At 47.5% G+C, this 22,868-nt stretch overlaps 3 protein-coding genes and 1 pseudogene across 3 annotated transcripts; 1 reads left to right on the top strand and 3 right to left on the bottom strand.

The window, feature by feature from the left end:
• Positions 1 to 985: 985 nt before the first annotated feature.
• Positions 986 to 2,137, bottom strand: LOC117845051 (xylanase inhibitor protein 1). Its single transcript, XM_034725927.2, has one exon. It carries the CDS (start codon positions 2,014 to 2,016, stop codon positions 1,126 to 1,128), a length of 891 nt encoding a protein of 296 aa, XP_034581818.1. The 5' UTR covers positions 2,017 to 2,137; the 3' UTR covers positions 986 to 1,125.
• Positions 2,138 to 5,381: 3,244 nt separating this feature from the next.
• On the bottom strand, positions 5,382 to 6,592 carry LOC117843986 (disease resistance protein At4g27190-like). Its single transcript, XM_034724776.2, has one exon. It carries the CDS (start codon positions 6,521 to 6,523, stop codon positions 5,942 to 5,944), a length of 582 nt encoding a protein of 193 aa, XP_034580667.1. The 5' UTR covers positions 6,524 to 6,592; the 3' UTR covers positions 5,382 to 5,941.
• A 2,798-nt stretch (positions 6,593 to 9,390) lies between these two features.
• LOC140221793 (uncharacterized) lies at positions 9,391 to 13,552 on the top strand (annotated as a pseudogene).
• A 5,001-nt stretch (positions 13,553 to 18,553) lies between these two features.
• LOC117845050 (uncharacterized) lies at positions 18,554 to 22,868 on the bottom strand. The gene is made up of 4 exons (XM_034725926.2): positions 22,645 to 22,868; positions 22,313 to 22,497; positions 19,184 to 22,200; positions 18,554 to 19,036 (listed from the first exon to the last, which is right to left on the bottom strand). The coding sequence occupies exons 2-4, from the start codon at positions 22,322 to 22,324 to the stop codon at positions 19,033 to 19,035; spliced, it is 3,033 nt and encodes a 1,010-aa protein (XP_034581817.1). The 5' UTR covers positions 22,325 to 22,497; positions 22,645 to 22,868; the 3' UTR covers positions 18,554 to 19,032.

The raw sequence follows: 22,868 nt of genomic DNA, 5'->3' as shown, positions 1-22,868 counted from the left end.
GGCTGATTCGCCGATCGAACCGACAACGACGCGCATCAACGACGACGGAGGAGAAGCAGCCATCGATCGTTGACGCACATGGTTTATTATCTTATCCACGGGTTGACGCGCGTGGTTTTTATGTATAGTTTTGTCGTCTGGTCCACGGGTTGACCAGGAGTACTTGCAGCAGCCAGGCTGCTTCCTTTGTGTAATTGGTGCGTTAACTTTAGTGTGTCGTCCAAGTTAACAGATACTGATGCTGATCATGTTTGTTGTTTCAACCTTCCGCCAGTCAAGAGAGTTATATGACCTTAATTACCTCTCTAATTCTTGTGCTAATCTTAAAGTTACAATCTTTTTAACTTCATTTTTTTTATATATAATGGTGTGACAAAAATCAGGGTGATTGAGCTTATAATAGCATTTTGATTTGCTGGTGCATATTGCTTACAATGAATCATATTGATACTAAAAAAAATAAAAAAAATAATTGTAATTGTTGCACGTCCATAGGCGGAACTATGTTTGTGCATTGTCCACTTGTCGGTCGTACCAACGGTCTTGTAGCAAATCAAATTTCCTATCAAAAAAACATTTTTCCTTGAAAAGAGCATGCCAATTGGGTGTACTACATTGATATTATGTCTCGTATCATCATTGCCTTCGCAATACCTATCGACTACCGTCGTCCTACTAGTGTTTTGGTTTCAGCCTTTAATGATGTTATATGGTTTCAGCCTTTCTTTTGTAAGGGAGGTAAAAAAAATCGCAAGAGATGTATAGCGTCTCCCCACATGGATCCCAGGCAGTAAGCATCCATTTTAGACGTGGCCGGGGTGTCACATCGATCCTTATTGGACACCAACACGTCGGAGACCGTATTGATCGAGTCTAATACGTCAGTATACTTGTTGAATGGCCATTAAAAGTACGATCCCAGGACGGATGATGAGTGCTGAATTGCTGATGCCAGAGACGAGTGAAAAGAAAGTGACAGAACAGATGATGATAATAATAATAATGATTAACCGTTTATTCTTGCACGTACAGGCCTCACTTTATTTTTGCAAGCACACGCTAGTGAGGAGATACACACAGCAGAGTAAGGCATGGAACATGGATGGATGGAGCTCGATCAACTGCTCAAGCCCATTGGATGGCGTAGCTGCTGTAGTTGCTCTGCTTGTCGGCGTATCGCTCCCAGATCATGATGCCGCCGTAGTTGGCCGCCTTCTGCACCACCGGGACGACGCCGTAGTAGAGGTTCTTGGGGTGCACGTAGCCCACCGTCTGCTCCGACGCCGGCAGCCCCACGTAGATCATGGAGTTGGGGTACGCCGCCGTCCACTTGTCCCACTCCAGCTGCCAGTAGGCGGCGCAGTACCCGTCGGCGCCGTAGAACCTGACGTTGATGCGTGTGACGACCCCCGTGGCGAGCGCCCGCTCCAGCCGCGGGTCCGGGTACCGGCACCGCGGCGTCGCCGACAGCTGCGCCGGCGTGCGGCCGCGGAAGTCCTTGTTGTAGCTCCACAGCCGGCGCGCCAGCACGTCGTAGTAGTCCGGCGGGCCCTGGTCGATGAACAGGTCGATGCCGTCGAGCTCCGCGGCGTCGCCGAACGGGCGGTGGACGCCCTTGCGGTGGCCGGCTAGGAAGGCGAACCAGAGGTAGTCGGCGAGGTCGGTGGCGGCCTGCACGCTGGGCAGGGAATACTGGGTGCCGAGCCCGCCGATGGAGAGGAAGACGAGGATGCTCTTGGACTGGCAGTACTTGACGTCGGCGCCGATGGGGCCGATCGGGTGGCCGGACAGGTCCAGGCTCGCCTTGCCGTGCCCGAAGACGTTGAGGAAGGAGATGATGACGAAGGTGTAGGTACCGGTGTCGCAGGCCTCACGGAGGGAGCCCTCGGCTTTGTTCTGGCCCCAGAACACCGTCACCTGCCCGGTCTTCCCCGTCGCCGCCGCCGGGCCGGCGAGGAGGACCGCCGCGAGGGCCAGGAGGGAGGCTGCTAGCCTCCGGCGGCTTGCGAGCGCCATTGCTGATGGGTGATTGCTTCTTCTTCTTCTTCTTGCTTGTTTAGCTTCTTATATAGTGTTGGATTGGGATTGGAAACTTGGAATATTGATTAGTGTGCTCATCTTGGTAGCTTGGAATTTGGACAGCGTGGAGGACAGCTCACCAGCCTAATACACCGAACTGAAAATGACATGTTCATGAACCAACCCATTGGTTAGTAGGGCGCATGAATGAGAATGAATTCTGCTGCGCCATTTCTGGCGGCGACAAGCAACCGACGTGGTGTCGGCCATTACCATCTTATCCGCTGGTTGACTACGCGCTTCCCTTCTCCACTAACTTCAGTGACAAGAACTTCTCTCGTCCACAAAGTTTTACCAACGTAGAATAAGTTGACCGTTAAGGTTCGGTAACTTGTACGGTATGTTACGTCTCGTTGGTTACATACTATAGTACTTCATTTCCTTCTAAAATACATAAGGGGTTCTAATTTTGTTTCAATACACAAGGGATTCTAATTTTATTTTTGAGTTAAACTGCTTTAAGTTTGACAGGATTATATAAAGCAATAATAATACCTATGATGTCAAATCTTACTATTACTAATTGAAGACTTCTTTTGAAGCTTTCAGGTGAAGCTACCTAGGATCCTAAGTGGACGCTACCTAGGATCCTAAGTGGACGCTCTAGTAAAAGAGAGATTATTAGTATAATTACTAACTGGAGGCTCCTTTTGAAGCCTCCAGGCGACGCCACCTGGAATCCTAGGTTGACGCTCTAGAAAATGAGAGAAATCCTAGAAATTCAAAAAAAAACAAGACATCTAGCCAACAATCGGTAGCCTCAAATCATCGTAGCCATTGGATCTATTATGTTTTTAAAAAATTACTCACATATGCCATTATAAAAGTAGCATAAAGTAACTTCCTAAAACTATATCTAAATTACCCACCTCTGCCATTGTATAAAATAAACTAAAGTAACCCCTAATCTTCATCAAAATTACCCACTTATATCATTATAAACAATATTTCAAATAACCCCCTAAATTTGCAACTAAATTTCAAACCACTAATACTTAAAAATAAATTAAAGTTACCCTTAAATTTGCATCTATATTACCCACGTATGCTATTATTAAAAATAACACTAGGTAACTCTACATTTGAATCCAAATCGCCTTAATTAAAAATATACACCAATATATGATTCTAAATCATCTATTTTTACACTATTGGTATATGATAAATAATTAAGATATATATATATATATATGCATGATGTGTGTCATCATTTATAAAGATATAGAGAAAGTGATGAGAATATAGATTTCTATGTTAAAATTATACCCCAAATTCAGGGTGTATTAAACAAATTCAAGCGCATACCTGCAATGCAAAGAGAAAATTTAAAGATTATAAATATGGATGAAAAATCTATGGAGTAAATACTAACTAAAATCTATCACAATCGGATGAAAAGAATAAGTATATATCTATATAATTATTGTGTTTGAATATTTAACAAATGAGAGGTTGTTTAAGGTAATAGTTTTGTAGCAATGTGGTCTCATTTTTTTCATTGGAGACTTCGCATTAGTTCTCATGAGACACGCTAGAAAAAAGATAAATCCTAGAAAATTCTCACAAAAATCAAAATTATCAAACATCAATCCTGTAAAATCTAATAATCATTGTCATTGGTCTATTATATTTTCTAAAAAGTTACCTACCACTATCATTATGAAAATATTGTAAAATAAACTCTAAACCTATATCTAAATCACCGAGCTCTGCCATTATAAAAAAATAATCCAAAGTAACCCCCGTAATCTTCATCCAATTTACTCATGCATATCCTTATAAAGCATAACTTAAAATGCAATTCTAAATTTGTATCTAAGTTACTCACATATGTCGATATTAAAAATAAGCATCTAAATTCTAATCTAATTATCTTCATGTGCATCATACAGAAATGTCCAAGAGTAAACTAATATACGATTCTAAATTATCTATTTATGTAATTGTTAATATAGAAATACTAAGTTAAGGTATATACCCATGGTGAGGGTCACTGTGTAAACCATTTATACATGTATATGTGGAAGTGATGAAAAATATTAGTTTTTATGCTAAACAAAATGCATGGAGGTGTGATACAAAATGAAAAAAGTGTGAATATGGACGAAAAAGTGTATAGAGTAATTACTAATTAAACGTCAATTATAATTGGACAAAGATAAGTATACATCTATATGAGTATTATGTTGAAGTACCGACAAAATGAGAGAGTAGTAGGTAAAATAAATTTATTATTAGCAAGTAGTTTAATTTCTACATAATTTTTAAATTCAATAATTTTTAAAAATATTAGCCCGTGCGTGAATGAATTCTGCTGCTCCATTTCTGGCCGCCACAAGCAACCGACTGGTGTCGGCCCCATTATCATCTTATCCGCTGATTGACTACGTCTACGTGCCTTCTGATGTTCTGCATTTACTTGAGTGACATGAACTTTTCTCGTCTACGTGCTTCCCTTCTGCTGTTCTGCAGAATAAGTTGACCATTAAGGTTCGGTAACTTGTACGGTATAAGTACATCTTTGGTTAATTGAGTGCTCGATCGATATGTGATCCTCAGCTTAAAATTAGGCTCACTTCATTTCATTAGAACAAGTTTTCGACTAACAATTACATTTTCTTACGAGTATATAGGGACAGGGACGGAGTTAGGATTGAAAGATTAAGGGAGCAGCTAAGTTAATTCATGTACAACTAATTTTTTCTTAACCTGAAGGCCTAAAGTAAGAAGCAAGTCTCATCCGTATCAGTTTATCCGTCCTACTGAAGGGGCTCCAACCTAACTGTTAGAGCATCGGCCGATTCAACTACTTCTCAGAGCAAACTAAATGGAATTGGATTAGGAAAAAAGATCTCTCATTGGGTGTTTCGTGTTATGCTCACGACCTTTTCTAGACCAGGCCAAAAAGAGGGGGTTTTTTACATAGAGCATTGCCGGTGACAGCACAGCTTCTATATGAAGGGTCATTTTGTTGTGCTGTGTGCAGTTTGAAATTTGTTTCAGTCATAAGGAATTCCCTCCATTGATTATTTCTAGAAATTCCAATACTAAGTGATGAAATCTAAGAAACAAATGAATTTATATGCATTGGAGAAATATTGGATTATGGTGAGGCAAGCTCGAGTTATGTCTACCCATAGATGCCCAGAACATATTCTCTGTTACCGCAGAATAGAGCATATACGATGGTAGTATTATTGTACCTCAAGTAAGGAACTTGAATTTTGGTAGTGGACATTCAAATCACACACATGTACAACCACCGTCGGCATTTATTTACTTGTTCATATAAATAGAAGTGCAGCAACAAACAAACATTTGATCAATCAAGTCCACACATACACAGCTGAAAGGTCAAACGCCACAGAAATACATGCACACTCAACAAGCATACCAGGCACAAGAACGCAGCAACTGGCAGCAGCAAGCACGAAGGCATGTCTCATGCTGCTATCGCACAAGCTGAAGGGAATCCAGCTGCTGAACTGAACTGAACGATCGCTGGCACTCTTGTTTTTATTTCTTCACAGATCCAGACAGAGCACATATAGTTCTGTCTCCATCGCAACATCTTATCCAACAAGATGGCATGATAACGCACACTTCCAATCCGAGGTGTAGTGACGACGGAACGTTCTTCATCGAGGAACGCCGACCCAACAAACGAAGTAGAACAAACCTATGCAGAAGCAGACCACGCTATGGACGAATCAATCAAGCAGCCGCCGAAGCAGAATCAGCAGGAGATCCAGCAGCCTCACCTCACCTGCAGGAGGTTGGGGAGGAAAGCATTACAGGACGGAATGATTCACCAGGTGAGAAAATCTATATACTTTGTAAATAGCATGGTGGGCAAGAGGGATCACCTGAGCACAGAGCTCCTGAGCAGGGTCTTCTTGTAGTACCGCGAGTGGGTCGGCTTGTAGCGGGTCGCCTGCGAGCCATCATCCCACTCAAGCCTGTCCCACCATTCCTTCTCGCAGTCGCACTCCACTGCTTTGTCACCGCCGCCGACGTCCGGAAGGCGTTTGAGACTCCAGCAGCCCCTGATCTTGATGGTCTCCAGATTGGGCGCGGACATCCTGACCCCACAGATGCTATGTAGTCTAGGGAGCTCATGCAGGTGGATACGCTTGAGACCGGGGAAGTCTAGGGTAACTGGCTGAGGCTGCTGCTTCACGTAGCGCTTGGCGTTGGTCTCCAAAGGAAATACCTCCCGGAGATCCCCGCACCACGTGATCTCGAGGGTTTCTAGCTGACTCAAGCTGCCAGGTGTGAACTTACGGCCCCGCAGCATTGACAAAGGGAGTACATGCACCAGCCTGGGGCAGCAATCCAGGTGCAAAAATACCAGGTACTGGAATGCACGGCTGTATCCATACGGTTCACTCCACTGCCAGATACAGCTTGCCTTCCGGAGCTGTGAGGCCCAGAATGTCTTCATGCTGTATTGGAAGACGTCGTCTCCGTGACCGGGAGCGAACACATCCTCCAATCTGGGGCACCTCTCGATTCTGCACCACTCCAGTTCGTACCATTCTGAAGGAAAAATAGTTATTAACCTTGCTTTAATATACTAGTCTAAATCACAGAGAGTTGGAAAATGCAAGATCAGAGAAAACTGTAGCTTTTGAGAGGGCCAAGATTCTGGAAGAGAGACTTGAAGAGCAGACTGAGCAACTTCAAACTGAGTCCAAGAAGTCACAAGAATCTGAGGCTGCTCGGAGAGTAGTGCTCCGAGAATATAGAGCCCTGAAATATGAGATGACCGAGAAGAATGAGGAGCTGAGCAATTTGAAGCATAATATCAAAAGGAGCATAGAGGTTGAACAGAGAAATGCAGGTATAAAGCTAGAGCCGTTATCGTAAGTTTCCATATTTCAGCTTAATTGAATGTTTCCTTACTGTACACATTTTTTGTTTCCCTAGTTCTAGAGGACCAGATTGACCATGCCAACAGTTTATGTTGGGAACCGCCCCACAACGCACCCTGAACGAAGCTGGCAGGAACCCTTTTTCTTAATCGGCTCCAACCTCATCACTTTCCCCTTTTTACGAAGCCAGTAAATAACCGAAGTCAACTAGCGTGAAGGTGTCCACTCTGTTGTTTTGCAGGCAAGGACTCACGAAGTTGAATCCCCCACGGAGCTCCCGGCGGTTTGGCTTCGGGGAGATTCCGTGACCAGAAGCCGAAGTTAGCTGACTTCGGCTGAAGAAGGCGGAAAGTTTACAGAAGCTTGCTCAGCCCTGACGAAGCTTACGAGTGGGGAAGAGAGTAATCAAGACAGCCTTGAGACCACATTACAGTAGGACAGTCTTGTAATAAGAATCTTGGAGAGGGTTGGAAATGTAATCCCGCTTTGAAAGCGACATTTTAAGTAGGGACCAAGTTACTGTCCTATACGGAATATACCTATGATGTAGTAATTGAGTATGGGTATAACGGGAATGCAGAAATGTAATTTATGGCCCTATAAAGGGAGATGAACCATCCCCCCTGGGATGGTCATTACATATTCATAGGGTAGCTACTATAATACATGCTTGAGCAATTATTGTCTTCTTTTGTCGTAACGTCTTTACTGTTGCCTGGTACCGACCCAACATCTGGCGCCCACCGTGGTCTAACTCGTTAAACAGCCCACGATGCCACCACAACGGAAAAAGAGACCCGCAGCTCAGAGAGAAGACAACACGGTAGAGGCCGGTCAGCCTACGGCCCCCGAAGCCACAAATCAAGTCCTCCCCGACAAGGAGGAACGTCTTGCAAGAGTCGAGCAAGCCCTAAGGGCAAAAGCAATGAGCAAGCGGCCTGCAGCCGAAGTCAACCACCAAAGCCAACAACCCGCGACAAACAAAGCTGCCAACCGCACTGACGGCCACCAGCCCGCAACGCCCGAAGCTACTGGCCCCTCCAGCTTGGACAACGAGCTGGACTCAGTCCTTCGAGAGATAGAAGAAGTCAAAAGAAAAAAGGAGCAGTTGGCACGACAAGTGCAACAACAAAGGGAGGCTGCGTTCAGGCTATCAAAGCTGAACGAGGTCAGGCGGCAGCTAGAAGCACTACAGAAAGAAGTCGCGGAGCTTGAAATCCCACTCGAGAATGCAAACCAGGCCACAGCTTATTTTTATCAAAGTCCCACTGTCGATCAGGCACAGCTCCAGCCCTACCTCAACTTCGGCCAAGGCACCCAGCACCACTCGCCGGGGGTGTCCCTCGTGGTCGACGCCACATCACCGCTCTCAATAGGGCTACACACCGCACCATGGCCAACAACTTACAAGCCAACCACCCTGCCCAAATTCAACGGGCGCACAGACCCACAGCAATTCTTAATGAGTTACGAAGCCGCTGTAGCTTCGGCCAGGAGAGATGATGTCGTCCTCGCCAAGTCTTTCATAATTGCTTGTGAAGGCGCGGCGCTGAACTGGTATTCATTACTCCCTCCACACACGGTGATCAGCTGGCATGACCTCAAGACGAAGGTCACTCAAAACTTCCAGGGCTTCCATCACCCCCAAACGGCCTAGGCAGACCTCTTTCAGTACAAACAAAAAGACAAAGAGCCACTCGCAGAATACGTAAGAAGATATGTCCAGCTTCGTTCTCAAGCACCGAACATTGAGGAATCTGTAGCAATATCCGCTTGCATCGCGGGCCTTACCCCCGACCCAACAGCGTCAAAGCTATCAAGGAAAGAGCCCAAAACCATGATTGCCCTCTTCAGCAAGCTCGATGAAGACATCAGGTCCGACGAGGACCACCGAAGAAGAGTGGCCGAACGCAACAAAGAGAGGCAAACAAACCAAAGCCGAACCTGGCAACCTTCGCCTTACAATAAGCCTCAAAACCAAAACCAAAACCAAAACCAAAACCGTATCATGAACATTGAGGGAAACCAAAACCAAAGCCAGAGCTAAAACCATAATAACAATACCCAAAGAGGGGGCCACTCTGGTAGAGGACGAGGTCGAGGAAGACAACAAAAGTCATTCTACTATGTCAGCCACGGCCATCAGAATCATCACAATACAGAGTGGTGCCCCAAAAAGGAGGAAGAGAGAAAAGCTGCGGAAGAAGCCACGAAGGCAGCCGCACAAACACCCAAAACAATCCACCACATAGCCTTTTACCCACACCCAAGCTTCTACCACAACCAGCCCAACTTCGCCAACTTCCCGCAACCAATGACTTGGCCTCTTCCACCACATATACAGTCGTACCACCAAACAATTCCGCAGCACGCCAATTCGAACCCGCCTCAGAAACCCCAAGAAACATTACCTCCACCCCCAAGCATGCCAGACATAATGCCCAAGCCGGAGCCCAGCACACAAAACAACAACCAAAACTCCTTGCCTACCTTCGGAATGATAATGCCAATCACTGGAGGCTCCTCACTCGAGTTCGAAAACAAGAGGCAGAGGCGGAATTACTTCAGAGAGGTCAACGTGATCATTCCCGACGGACCTCCAACGAAGCCAGAATGGGCACACATGCCCATAACCTTTACCGGGGAAGATTTCAAGCTCAAGACAACCTCGCATAACGATGCGATGGTTATCAAAGTATTGATAGCAGGCTGGACAGTAGGAAAAGTCCTGGTAGACACGGGCGGCTCCGCAGACATTCTCTTCGCAAATGCATTCAGAGAAATGAACATTGACATGAACACGCTCGACCGAGCTGACGTCCCGCTCCTCGGCTTCGGTGGAAAGCCAGTGAAGGCCTTGGGAAAAATTGCTCTCCCAGTTTCGTTCGGGGACCGTGATAATGCGAGGACAGAGCACATCACCTTCGACGTGGTGGAGATGCATTACTCCTACAACGCAATACTCGGCCGTGGCTTCATCACCAAAATGGACGCAACAATTAGACAGCTGTACCTATGCATGAAAATACCCGCCCTCAAAGGGGTCATAACAGTGTACGGTGATCAGCAAATGGCAAGGAATATAGAAAAAGGGGTAGCTCTAGGCCAAAAGAATGTCCACCATCTAACCTCGACAAACGAAGCCGAAAGCCCAGCAAAGCAAAAGGCCCACGACGAGCCCAAGAGAGATAAAGAGAAGATAAAAATCAGTGCGGATGGCGAAACAAAGCGGGTACTCCTAGACGGGTACATCGCAGACAGATTCGTAACAATGGGGGCGAACCTCAACCCAGATGAAGCGCGTGACCTCGTCGAGTGCCTCAACAAGAACAAAGACATCTTTGCTTGGTCCGCAGGTGATCTAAAGGGGGTGGACAGGGAAATCATTGAGCACAGCCTCGACATTAGACAAGGAGCTCGGCCAAAGAAACAGAAGCTAAGAAAAATGTCCGACGAGAAAGTCCAAGCAGTAAAGACCGAGGTTGACAGGCTACTCGAAGCCAATGTAATCAGGCCAATCCAATACCCCGACTGGCTAGCCAACACAGTACCAGTTAAAAAGAAAAATGGCAAATGGAGAATGTGCATAGACTTCACAGACCTCAACATGGCCTGCCCGAAAGACGACTACCCTCTTGAAAGAATTGACAAGGTGGTAGATGACGCTGCAAACAGCGAAATGCTCTCGCTACTTGACCTCTTCTCAGGGTAACACCAGATCAGAATAAAAAAGGAGGACAAAGGCAAAACAAGCTTCGTGACACCCTTTGGAACATTCTGTTTCGTCTGTATGCCAAAGGGGCTAAAAAATGCAGGCCAAACATTCTCAAGAATGACGGCAACAGTCCTGGACAATCAGCTTCGGCGCAATATAGTGGCCTACGTAGACGATATCATTGTAAAGAGCGCCAAACGAAGCGACCACATCATGGACCTCACAGAAACATTCGCTAACCTGAGGTCAGCCAACCTAAAGCTAAACCCAGACAAATGTGTATTCGGAGTCCAAAGGGGAAAGATCTTAGGGTGCTTGGTAACGACGAAGGGCATTGAGGCCAACCCAGACAAAATTAGGGCGTTAGCCAACATGTTAGAGCCAACCTCACTCAAACAAGTCCAACGACTCATGGGCAGGTTCGCAGCGCTAAACCGTTTCATCCCGAGAGCAGCAGAGCGAAGCCTTCCTTTCTTCAAAGCACTCCGAAGCTCCAAAACATTTGAATGGGGACACGAGCAAAGCAAAGCATTCCAGGATCTCAAGGAGTACCTGCAATCTATGATGAAGCTATGCCCACCAGAACCCCAGTCACCACTGCTACTGTACGTCTCAGCCTCAGCAACAGTGTTGGGATACGAGGTAGGCTAAACTAGCGCAAATCAAAATTTTCTACCGCGTATAACCAGGAAGAACTGCCGTATAAGGATCACGGGATTACCACTCGACGCACTACTGGTGCGGAAGATGTAGATATGCGTCGGTGCAGTGAAGACGATCACGTAGTCGTACGTAGTCGATCACGTGCAGCAGCTCCTCAGCAGCTCGTCCACGTGCACAGCAAGATCGCCTCCGGTACCGCGGCTCGTCGTCGGCTCGTCGTGGCTCGTCGGCGGCTCGTCGGCGGCTCGTCCAAGTGCTGCAGGCGCAACACCTCCAAGGTATCCACACGTGCAGGGAGGAAGCGTCGCAAGCCGGATTGCTAGATCCGCGAGTTGCAACAGGCGAGGGCGTGGGAGGCGCGGCAAGTGTGTTCAGCCAAAAGGTGTAAACCCTAGGGCGCCCCCACCCCTCTATTTATAGAGGTTCCTGATGGGCCTCTGGATCCGAGGCCCATTAGTACTCCCAAACCTAATCCAACTCGGATCAGATCCGAATTTGGCTTCCAGCCCCTTAAGTGTGTGACCCTATGGGTTCGGATACGTATAGACATGGCCTGAGTACTCCTACTCGGCCCAATAGTCGGTAGCGGCCTCTAGCAAGACGTGCCAACTCCTATACGCATACGAAGATCATATCAGACGAACCATCACAACATAATATACATGCTATTCCCTTTGCCTCACGATATTTGGTCTAGCTTCAAGCCGACCGCTCTTTCTCGATCCTGTGATTTGGAATCCCTTTGTAGGTTAACTCTTAACCGTACGTAGCATGGCCATGCATTTTCGGATCCGATCACTCGAGGGGCCCAGAGATATCACTCTCAATCAGAGAGGGGCAAATCCCATCTTGATTGACCATGTCTCATAGCATGCTTCTTGACAAACCCGAAAGCTACCTTTATAACTACCCTGTTACGGCGTAGCGTTTGATAGCCCCTAAGTAGGTCGATCCACATCTAGAATACATGCGACAATCTCAGGTCTAAGGACAAAGCGTATATGTTGTTTAAAGAGAGAACTACTTCTCGTGTTGGGTCAGTCCTAACACATGTCTCCACATGTGTCCACATTATTAGTTCAACATCTCCATGTTCATGACTTGTGAAACATAGTCATCAACTAATACATGTGCTAGTCTAATATTCATGTGTGTCCTCACATGAACTCCGACTAGGGACAACTTTAGAATAACCATACAAGTAAAGAGTTTCACATACAATTCACATAATTGCAAATCAATTCAAGTAGCCTTTAATGGATATTCAATGAACACAATATACAAATCATGGATACAAATGGAATATCATCATCTCTATGATTGCCTCTAGGGCATACCTCCAACAAACAGCTGTCAGCGCTGCATTGATTCAAGAGAAAGAAGTCGAAGGCAAAATCAAGCAGATACCAGTTTACTTCCCATCCGAAGCACTGAGCGGCTCAACGATGCATTACTCTGAGCTAGAGAAAATCGCATATGCAGTCGTCATGGCAGCACAGAAACTACGACATTACTTTGAGGGGCATAAAATAGTCGTAGTAACCAGCCAACCTCTCCATGATCTCTTCTCAAACAGGGAAGCTTCCAGATGTATCGCCAAATGGGCATCTGAGCTCTCAGAATTCGTCATCGACTTCGAAAGGCGCACGGCTATAAAATCCCAAGTGCTGGCTGACTTCGTCGTCAATTGGACTCGCCTAAACAAGAGCCAAAGCAGCTAGAAACGCCATGGGTTGTCCACTGCGATGGAGCCTGGTGCCGCAGAGGAGCAGGCGTCGCAGCGGTGATCACCTCGCCAACAGGCGTCAGAATCAAGTATGTAGCGAGGCTAGATTTCCCACCAACTGCGAAGTCAACCAACAACACCACAGAGTACGAAGGGCTACTTCTGGCCTTAAGAAAAATGAAAGCCATAGGGCAACAAACATTCATCATCAGAACGGACTCGAAGGTAATCCGTGATCACATCGAGAAAGACAGTGAAGCCAAAGAACCAGAACTCATTAAGTACCTTCAGGTAGTCCGAGCCATGGAGAAACATTTCAGGGGATTTGATGTCAGAAACATACCGAGAGCACAAAATGACGACGCCGACAAGCTTGCAAAAGCAGCAGCGGAAGGCGAGCCAATTCCACCAGATACATTCTACGAAGTCATAACATCGCCTTCAATCAAAGAAGAAGACCCAGCCACCATCAACGCCATCCAGCGTTACGACTAGCGCGCAAGCATAATGGCTTTCCTCAGAGGTCACTTTGAACCTCAAAACGAGGCTGAATGCACACGCCTAAAGCAAAGAGCAAGGGGCTACGCAATCATCGAGGGGCAGCTATACAAAATAGGCATCTCAACACCATGGCTTCGGTGTGTCGACTGTGAAACAGGCAGCGAGCTGCTCAAAGAAATACACGGCGGTTTCTGTGGAACCCACATTGGCTCAAGAGCCCTAGCAGGAAAATCAATCCGACAAGGATTCTACTGGCCATCAGTCCACACGGACGCACATCTTCTTGTACGAAGCTGTGAGGCATGCCAAAAAACAGCAAGGCAAACACATGCACCCTTGCTTTCCATCCAGCTCATACCACCCTCGTGGCCTCTCCAGAGATGGGGGATGGACCTAGTTGGTCCACTGCCAGCAGCACAAGGAAATTGCAGATTCGCAGTGGTGGCAATAGACTACTTCACCAAGTGGGCCGAAGCCAAACCACTTGCCATCATCACATCAGCTTCGGTGCAAAAATTTTTCTGGCAAAACATTATCTGTCGATTCGGAGTCCCAAGGAAGCTAACCGGAGTCTACAAGAGTCCTCTCTCAACTCAGCATTCTCAACCTTGACCTTTTTCATTTCCAAGGACATAGCTGCAATGGTCGCTTCAAGTGAAGCCACCTTCTTCGCAAGTTCCGCAGCTGACTTCTTGCTCTTGGCAAGCCGATCCCTTGTAATCATAGATGAATAAGACATCTGCAAGTTTCAAACAAAGAACAATAGGCCAAGTCACAGCAGACGTAACAAAGATAGTGCACACCACACATATCATCAAGTCAGCCAGTAACCGTACCTTCTTCACGAGGCTGGCCTCTAAGTTCAAAAGCTCTTCCGAGCTCATCGACTTTACAGATTGCTGAAAATCTGTGAGTCAAAGATACAATTATAAGTATGCCACAACAGCAACAAAGTCCACAAACAGCAATGATCACCCACAAGCAGCCCTCACCTTCGTATCTCCGCACCTCGACAGCAACCGGAACAATTTCTTTAGCCCCACCCGAAGTAGCTGCGCCCACCTTCTTCGAACCACCAGCATTTGCACAGCGCTTGCAATCTTCACCCTCCTTCTACCAGTCCAAAATTAGGTTGTGTGGATTATAAACCCTACCTTCGGCGCATGTCACTAGAACCTCTGTGCGTCCGCTCAAGCCCAAACCTTCGTTAAGCCCCTGAAGACTAGCCGGCAAGTTCTCACCTACATCATAACATTTAACTTTCAGCCTCACATGATCATCGCAGCTAACCTCACCAACCTCCCCCATAGTTGCCTCCAAATCCCTCAAAAATGCCGCCGAAGCCCTCCCGCAATCAAAAAACCAAAGCTTCGGCAAAACCACCTCTACATGCTTACCAGATCTAACGGCCTCGGCACAAGCACCTTTAGGGTCAGACGAGAACGAATCCACAAGCTTCGCCTTTTCGGCAGCCACCCTCTTCTCATGCTTCTCAGCTTCAACCAAGAGAGGTTGCGCGCTCTTAACCTTTGAGCTTGTGGAAGAAGGTGCAGTCTTGCTGCTGGCCCCCGAAGGCACATCGACCTTAGCGCCCGGTACAGTAACACGCGCAAAACGAGGTTTATTAGCCCCTTTTTTGGTCCATGCAGCAGGCCCGACAGATGAAGGTGCAACAGTAGGAGGACGCACGGAGACAGGCACAATATATGCCAGTTTGCTCAAGTCAACAGATGAAGCTATCGACCCGGACGGCAACATGCTAGACAAAGCTCCCGCGGTAGCATCCTTCCTCTTTTGTGCTTCCAAGTTAAGGGTTTTTTGCTTCGCCTTAGCAGCCGCTTGTGACTCAACAGTAAGCTTTGTCGTGTCAGCAGAATCAAACTTCACCTTCTTCCTTTGCTCAGCACCAGCACCACGACGATGCCTCTTGCCCAATCCTTCGGGACGAGGCGGAACTGCGATGTCAAGCAAGTCAAAAATCCGATTGACACGACGCCCATGTCTCACAACAGACTCGAAAGAGCGCCTTTCGGGCTGGCTCACCGGACCCAAAATCTCGTAAGCCATGTCCTCTATTGACTGTACAAACGAGTCCAAGTCGGTGACCCCCTCCTTATTAAGCTCAAAGCAGGGGTATGGCACAGCCTTCTCGCTCCAAGATACCTTCTTCTCAACGAGCTTAAGTGGCTTCGCAAAATTAGCAGACAAAGGCCACGCTCGGGCAGCGACATACTCCTCCACAAGATCACGCCCAGATATCAAGGGCCCAACAGCCCTATAGGCAGCTTTGCACTTCGTCACAAATGCCGTATGAATAAATGAAGGAGTTGTGAGCACGTCCATCGGCCCAAACCAATGGGAATCTAGTGCCAAGCCCAGCCATTTCAACTTTAACATAAAATCAATGCGTCAGCCACGCATCATCCCACTTATTCCTCTGCGCGAAGGTAAGTTCTACCCTCGGCAGATTCCTCTTATCATTCTTCCGGCGCGGCACGAAGGTACAGCACCCGAAGTGATTCTCACAGACACCTTTACCATCATCAGAATAAGTTCTCTTCTTCTGGATATGAAGCTCATGCAACCTCGTGAAACCCTCCACATCAACGCTCCCACCAAATGTGCGCTGCACCCAATAAAACTTAGACAAGTTCACGATGGCGTTGGGGGTCAACTGATGCAGCCTAATGCGATAGCGATCCAATATAACCGGCAGCTGCCTATCACAGGGAAACCGAAGCCCCGCAGTGAACAGGTCCCTAAAAACAACAGCTTCACCAACCTTGGGCGCAGGAACCGCTTCGTTCCCAGGAGCTCTGCCCACCCCCTTAGGGAAGAAGTTGCTCTCCTCAAAAAATGTGATGTCTCGCGAAGTCACCTAGAAGCGCCCGAAGTAGAGAGTAGGAACACATGGAACCTTCCCCCCGGCAAATGTCTCCGATCTCATCCCAACCTCAGCATCATCCTCCTCCTCCCCCTCAACCTCGCCAGCCTCCCTACCTTCCCCCTCCTCCTCGTCCGAAGATACAGTATGAACCTCGTACCCTGCTATACTTTTCGAGGCTTGGCCATGCTCACCTTCGCCTTCGCCCCCGTCAGAGGACCAATCAGGCGAACTACTACCGGAAGATCCCTCCTCTGTAGAAACCAGCCCATCCTTCGTATAGATCCGCTTCTTGGACCTCTTCCCTTCAGACCCGCCACTGCTCACAGACACCGAAGCAAGACTACCTTCACCACCAGAAGACATTGTCCGCGCGCTCTACTTAATGCGGCCTGCCAACAAAACGAAGGTGCTGCCTCGCAAGGAAAACACGATGAAGGAACGCAACGAAGATGCATAGCGAAGGCAAAAGCAGCGAAAACCACAGCTTGAAAGCGACAGCGTAAAGTATGGCCTGCCCCCCTTGCACACCTTATATAGGCACGGTAAAAACCGCCTCGAATCACTAACCGCTACATGGAAAATGACCTTACTACCCCCATGTAACGGTAAAACGCCTCGGCCCGCGCCGCCGTTCAGGGTGACGTTTTGAGGGCGTTTTTGGACTTTTCGCGGGATCGGTCGGCGGCGCCTCTGACCTCGCCCACGAAGGGGCTATTGTTGGGGACCGCCTCACAACGCACCCTGAACGAAGCTGGCAGGAACCTTTTTTCTTAATCGGCTCCAACCTCGTCACTTCCCCCTTTTTACAAAGCCAGCAAATAACCGAAGTCAACTAGCGCGAAGGTGTCCACTCTGTTGTTTTGCAGGCGAGGACTCACGAAGTTGAATCCCCCACGAAGCTCCCGGTGGTTTGGCTTCGGGGAGATTCCATGACCGGAAGCCAAAGTTAGCTGACTTCGGCTGAAGAAGGCGGAAAGTTTACAGAAGCTTGCTCAGCCCCGACGAAGCTTACGAGTGGGGAAGAGAGTAATCAAGACAGCCTTGGACCACATTACAGTAGGACAGTCTTGTAATAAGAATCTTGAAGAGGGTTGAAAATGTAATCCTGCTTTGAAAGCGACATTTTAAGTATGGACCAAGTTACTGTCATGTACGGAATATACCTATGATGTAGTGGTTGAGTATGGGTATAACGGGAATGCGGAAATGTAACTTTATGGCCCTATAAAGGGAGATGAACCGTCCCCCTGGGATGGTCATTACACATTCATAGGGTAGCTACTGTAATACATGCTTGAGCAATTATTGTCTTCGTTTGTCGTAACGTCTTTACTGTTGCCTGGTACCGACCCAACAGTTTATTCGAAGCAGAAAAGTTGAATACGAGAAAATTAAATGAACAGCTAGGGGAAGTCATCAATGAGAAAAACAAGCTAATGACAGAGTTGGAGACTTATAATGATGGTCTAGCCAGGATCCAAGAATGCATCCGAAGATCATTAACATCACGAATATCTCGACTAAAAGGTATTTCGACCACGATAAAGCTTGGTCATTTTCAACATTTGTTGGATCGTATTGATGCTCTGGGACAGGTGCAAGAGCATCTGCCTAAGATGTTGGAAACCATTGAAATAGCCACAAGCCTTTCTGCATACAGCCCAGCTGCTGCCATGCTCATAAGGCTTCGTGCCTATCATGGAGACGACTTTGATCTTCAAAGGCTTATTCTGCCTCTGCATCTCAAATGCGCAAGATTATGCTATGATTCGAAATGCAATTGATCCCCTGGCAGCAAACGTTGCACAAAGATATAGAGTTTGTAAGCATTGACTGCACAAGAAGATTTCCTGTTTGTCCCCCGTTCGACAAAAGAAAGAAGAAGAATTCGTATGCCCTTCAGGCCTGTTTGGCTGGAACCTATCCCAGAAAATTTGTCACAACTCACAATCTCTTAAGCATTTCCTTCTTAAATAATCCCGAGCAATAGTTCTTCTACCACTCCATTATGGTAGAAAGAAAGTTCTGTACAGTGAGCGCCCGTGGCTTTACTTCCAGGCCTAAAGAATATTCAGTTTACGGAGGGAGTACAACAGTGAACATTCAAATTACACACAATCATCGGCATTTATTGATTTGTTTATAAATACAAGTGCCTCAACGACAAACAACATTGATCACTCCATTCTACGCAATACTGAAAGCCCACACGCCACAGAAATACAGCACACACCACAAGCACACTAGCCTAAGCGCAGCAACTGCAGAAGCAAACCGAAGGGAACTCAGCTGCTGAACTGAAACGATCGCTGGTTCTTGCTTTTATTTTCTCCACAGCTCCAGACAGGGCACATAGGGGTCTGTCGTCTGCATACATCGCGCCATCTTATCCCTCAAGATGTCATGATAACACGCTTTCAATCCGTGTTATAGTGGTTGGGTTGGATCCGCTGAGGAAGAACGACCAACAACCAAACCAACTGGACGCAAGCGAAGCATGCATCCGTGTCGTCATTCTCACACACAAATCAATCGAACTGCCGCTGAAGCAGAATCAGCAGGAGATCCAGCAGTGAAGGGCCTCACCTCACCTGCAGGAGGTGAGCAAATCAACAACGCACATTAGAGTAGCGACGCATAACAATTTATCATCTACTTACTAGTAGCATACCATGATGGGCATTTTGTAAAATCTGTACACTTTGTAAATAGCATGCTTGGTGGGCAAGAGGGATCACCTGAGAACAGAGCTCCTGAGCAGGGTCTTCTTGTAGTACCGCGAGTGGATCGGCTTGTAGCGGGTCACCTGCGAGCCATCATCCCACTCAAGCCTGTCCCACCATTCCTTCTCGCAGTCGCACTCCACCGCCTTGTTGCCGTCGCCGACGTCCGGGAGGCGCCTGAGGCTCCAGCAGCCCCTGATCTTGACAGTCTCGAGATTGGGCGCGGACATCCTCACACCACAGATGCTATGTAGTCTAGGGAGCTCATGCAGGTGGATACGCTTGAGACCGGGGAAGTCTAGGGTAACTGGCTGAGGCTGCTGCTTCACGTAGCGCTTGACGTAGGTCTCCAAAGGAAATACCTCCCGGAGATCCCCGCACCACGTGATCTCGAGGGTTTCTAGCCGACTCAAGCTGTTCCTCAAGTCACGGCCGAATGTGTATAGTGACAAAGGGAGTACATGCACCAGCCTGGGGCAGCAATCCAGGTGCAAAAATACCAGGTACTCGAATGTACGGTCGAATGTCTTCATGTGTTCACTCCACTTCCAGATACAGCTTGCCTTCCGGAGCTGTGAGGCCCAGAATGTCTTCATGCTGTATTGGAAGACGTCGTCTCCGTGACCGGGAGCGAACACATCCTCCAATCTGGGGCACCTCTCGATTCTGCACCACTCCAGTTCGTACCATTCTGAAGGAAAAACAGTGATGGACATGCTAGCGCTATCCCGCACATGCAGGATTTTAGCACGATCAACTACAAACCCTGGCACAGTAATGGTATTGGTTTCTTGTATCTGCATGTAGCAGCTCCTTTCTTGAAGATCAGGAACATCCGGGCAAGACCACATCCACATGATCCCCGGAGCATCACCATCACATTTAGCGGTGGTACCTGCTGCTGCGTATATTGCAGGTGCAGGCTGTCGCTGTAGCTCACTGCTGCTGCCGCTCTTGATTCCTTCATCTCTGCAACCAGCAGCAAAAACAGTAGGACTTGGTGTAGGGGAAACCTCCAAATATAGCTCGCGGGAATCGGAATACACTGCCTCAAGGGACATGAGGAGCCTTGCATCCCTTACAGAAATGTACCAAGGAAATTCATTGGTCGGTCGACTGCGATGCAGTACTGTTGTTGCTGCCGATGTTCCTATAGTAGCAGCAGCAGTAGTACCCCTCTTGGCTATTTCTTCCCTAGATTGGGCAGTGGGTGCTGACCGCGTGGTGTCAATGCAGAGCATATCTATGTCTTGCTTCATGTAGCGTTTTGGTGGCCACAGTATTGCACAAAGCTTCTTGCAGTCAAGTAGATAGAGCTCATGAAGAGCAAGAAGTTCTGTTATTGCAGTGAGATCCAGTGTTTTCACTGCTGTGCCTGAGATGTCTATGGCACGGACATTATGCAACCACCCACTAAAGATTAGATTCTTCAGTTTAGTACATCCCTTGAAGGAGATTCGTTCTAATCCCACACACTCGCCAATATTGACGGTCTCAAGGCAGCTACTATTGTTGATTGTGATGCCCATGTAAATGTCGTTTCCTGATGAAAAGTCAAGAAGTTCCAGGTTGTTCATCTTTGAGAACAAGTCCTCTTCTGAGCAACTACAGGTGACAGTAGACTTTGTTACTCGGAGCTTGCGGATGTTAGGCAATCGTCCCTGGAGCTGTCCCATGTCCCATCTCTTGGTTCCCATCACATTTAGCTCCCTGAGTTGAGTCATGAAATCCATTGTCTGTGCAGATAAGATCTGATGACAGTCTGTGTAGCGCACGTCAAGCACCCATAACCTCTGGAAGCACCGGCAGACGTCCTCCTTCCCTTCTCCGTCTGTGTTGATCCCAGTGTCTTGGCAATGGTCAAGCCATAGAAACCTGAGGCCCTGGCAGTAGAGGAATGGAGGTGATTGGAAGTTGAAGGTGCAGCGTGAGAGCTTGAGAACACGAAGCTTGTCGAGATAGTGTTGGAAAGTGCCCCCATTTAGGATAGCTCTGCCCGGGACCCGATTAAACCCATAATTTGGTGAAATCCAATATGGCTTGCTCTCGACACATAATGACAAGTGAGATGAGGGCAAATGTTGATGGTAGTCTACATCCAATGCTATCTCACGCTGCAGCGCATCGGCAGCTCTCCAAAGCCAATCACTATCATCATTAGCGCTGAGGTCTCTTCCTTCCTGTTTTAGCTGTTGTATGATGCCATCACATACCCAGTAGTTGGTGCCATGGGTGGCCAAATCAAAGTCAATCGAGTGGCTGCCTCTGCAACACAGCTCCAACATGTATATGAAGCACTCGGCCACTTGTGCAGGCTGATCGACGATGCGGCGAGACCCAGTATTATTATTGCACACCGCGGCAGCTACTTCTGAAGCTTCTTGGCTTACAAGGTAGGACCAGAGCTCCGGTTCTACGTATCCTCTCCACGGGACCGCCGAGAGAAAAGCATCAGTTGTTCCTGCTGCGCTCTTCATGGCCATGTCACCTTTCACCCGGGTTTTTAGCCGGAATCTCCCTTGGAATGTCCAGAGCACCTTGCTGGTTGAAAATCCGGACAAAAGGAAGCCACAACAACTGGCCAGATCGATCTCCTCTCCGCTCCCATTGTGGAAGATGACCAAGAATCTACGGTTCAGCTTCTGTATGTACTCCTGCATCTCTCTGACGAGTTGTTGTACCTCAAGGCGAGAGCCCTGGGCCACCCCAAGGAAATCGTCCTCCTCGTCTTGCCTGTCAAACAGCTTCATCACTTCATCGGGGAGCTGCAGCTGCTCCGCGACTGCCTTCTGAAGGGCTCTCCTGCTCTCCCATATTGAACAGTCGATGTGAATGGCCTGCTCAAACTCCAATTCGGCCAGGGCTCTCTTCACATCTGGTGAAGATGGGGTGGCGATGGCTCGGAGGACGGCGGATGCCCCAATCCCATCCCAGCCATCGAAGTAGAAGACATTGTCTCTGCTACTGATACTTGTCTTCAGCACTTTGAGAATTATTTCAGCAGCCTCGTCTATCGTGTCAGCCCGAAGGCCCTGCATGCAAATGTACATATGCATTAGGCCATCGGGGAACAAGGGTGGTCATCACTTGAGATTAAGATGGAACAAAAACAAAAAAAAAAATCGTTCTAACTCGGTGGTTTACCTCAGTACGCATAGTGGATTGGATTGGAGTAACCGGCCACGCCTGTCAGCACAGCTTGGTGGATTTCTGGGGTGTAGCTGCTAGATCTTCAGCCAATAATACTGCAACCTCCACTTTCCTCCCACAGATCGACTCCATTTTAATTATGGGATCTAACCCATCACTTAATTAGTTTCTCAGATGATCTGGTCACACAAGCATGAAACTAACTAATAAGAGCAGGTATTTGCAAGCTAGTATATTTGCATGATGAGCATTCTACATATATAAGTTACAAATAAACATGTGTTTGCAATGGAGGAAGGGATCGATGAGTAGTTTAAATTACATACCTCAGTTAAGTAGAATTGGCGTGTAGTAGGAGAGATAGACAGGAGCCGAACAGATAGAACCAACGGTTGTGTATTTTCGTGTGTCTCGGAGAGGCTGAGTGAGTGAGGTAGAGTATAGCTAGGTCGATGCAAATTGCCTGGTGGCAGTCCACATAAACTTTGCTTTTAGGTAAATCTCCGGGTAAACTTTTCTTTTCTGTCTGTAAATGGTCATCCGATGATTA

This window comes from Setaria viridis, chromosome 2, assembly GCF_005286985.2.
Source record: "Setaria viridis chromosome 2, Setaria_viridis_v4.0, whole genome shotgun sequence".
NCBI classification, from domain to species: Eukaryota; Viridiplantae; Streptophyta; class Magnoliopsida; order Poales; family Poaceae; genus Setaria; species Setaria viridis.
The sequence above is the reverse complement of the archived record's forward strand: the minus strand, read 5'-3'. Positions and strand labels throughout refer to the sequence as shown.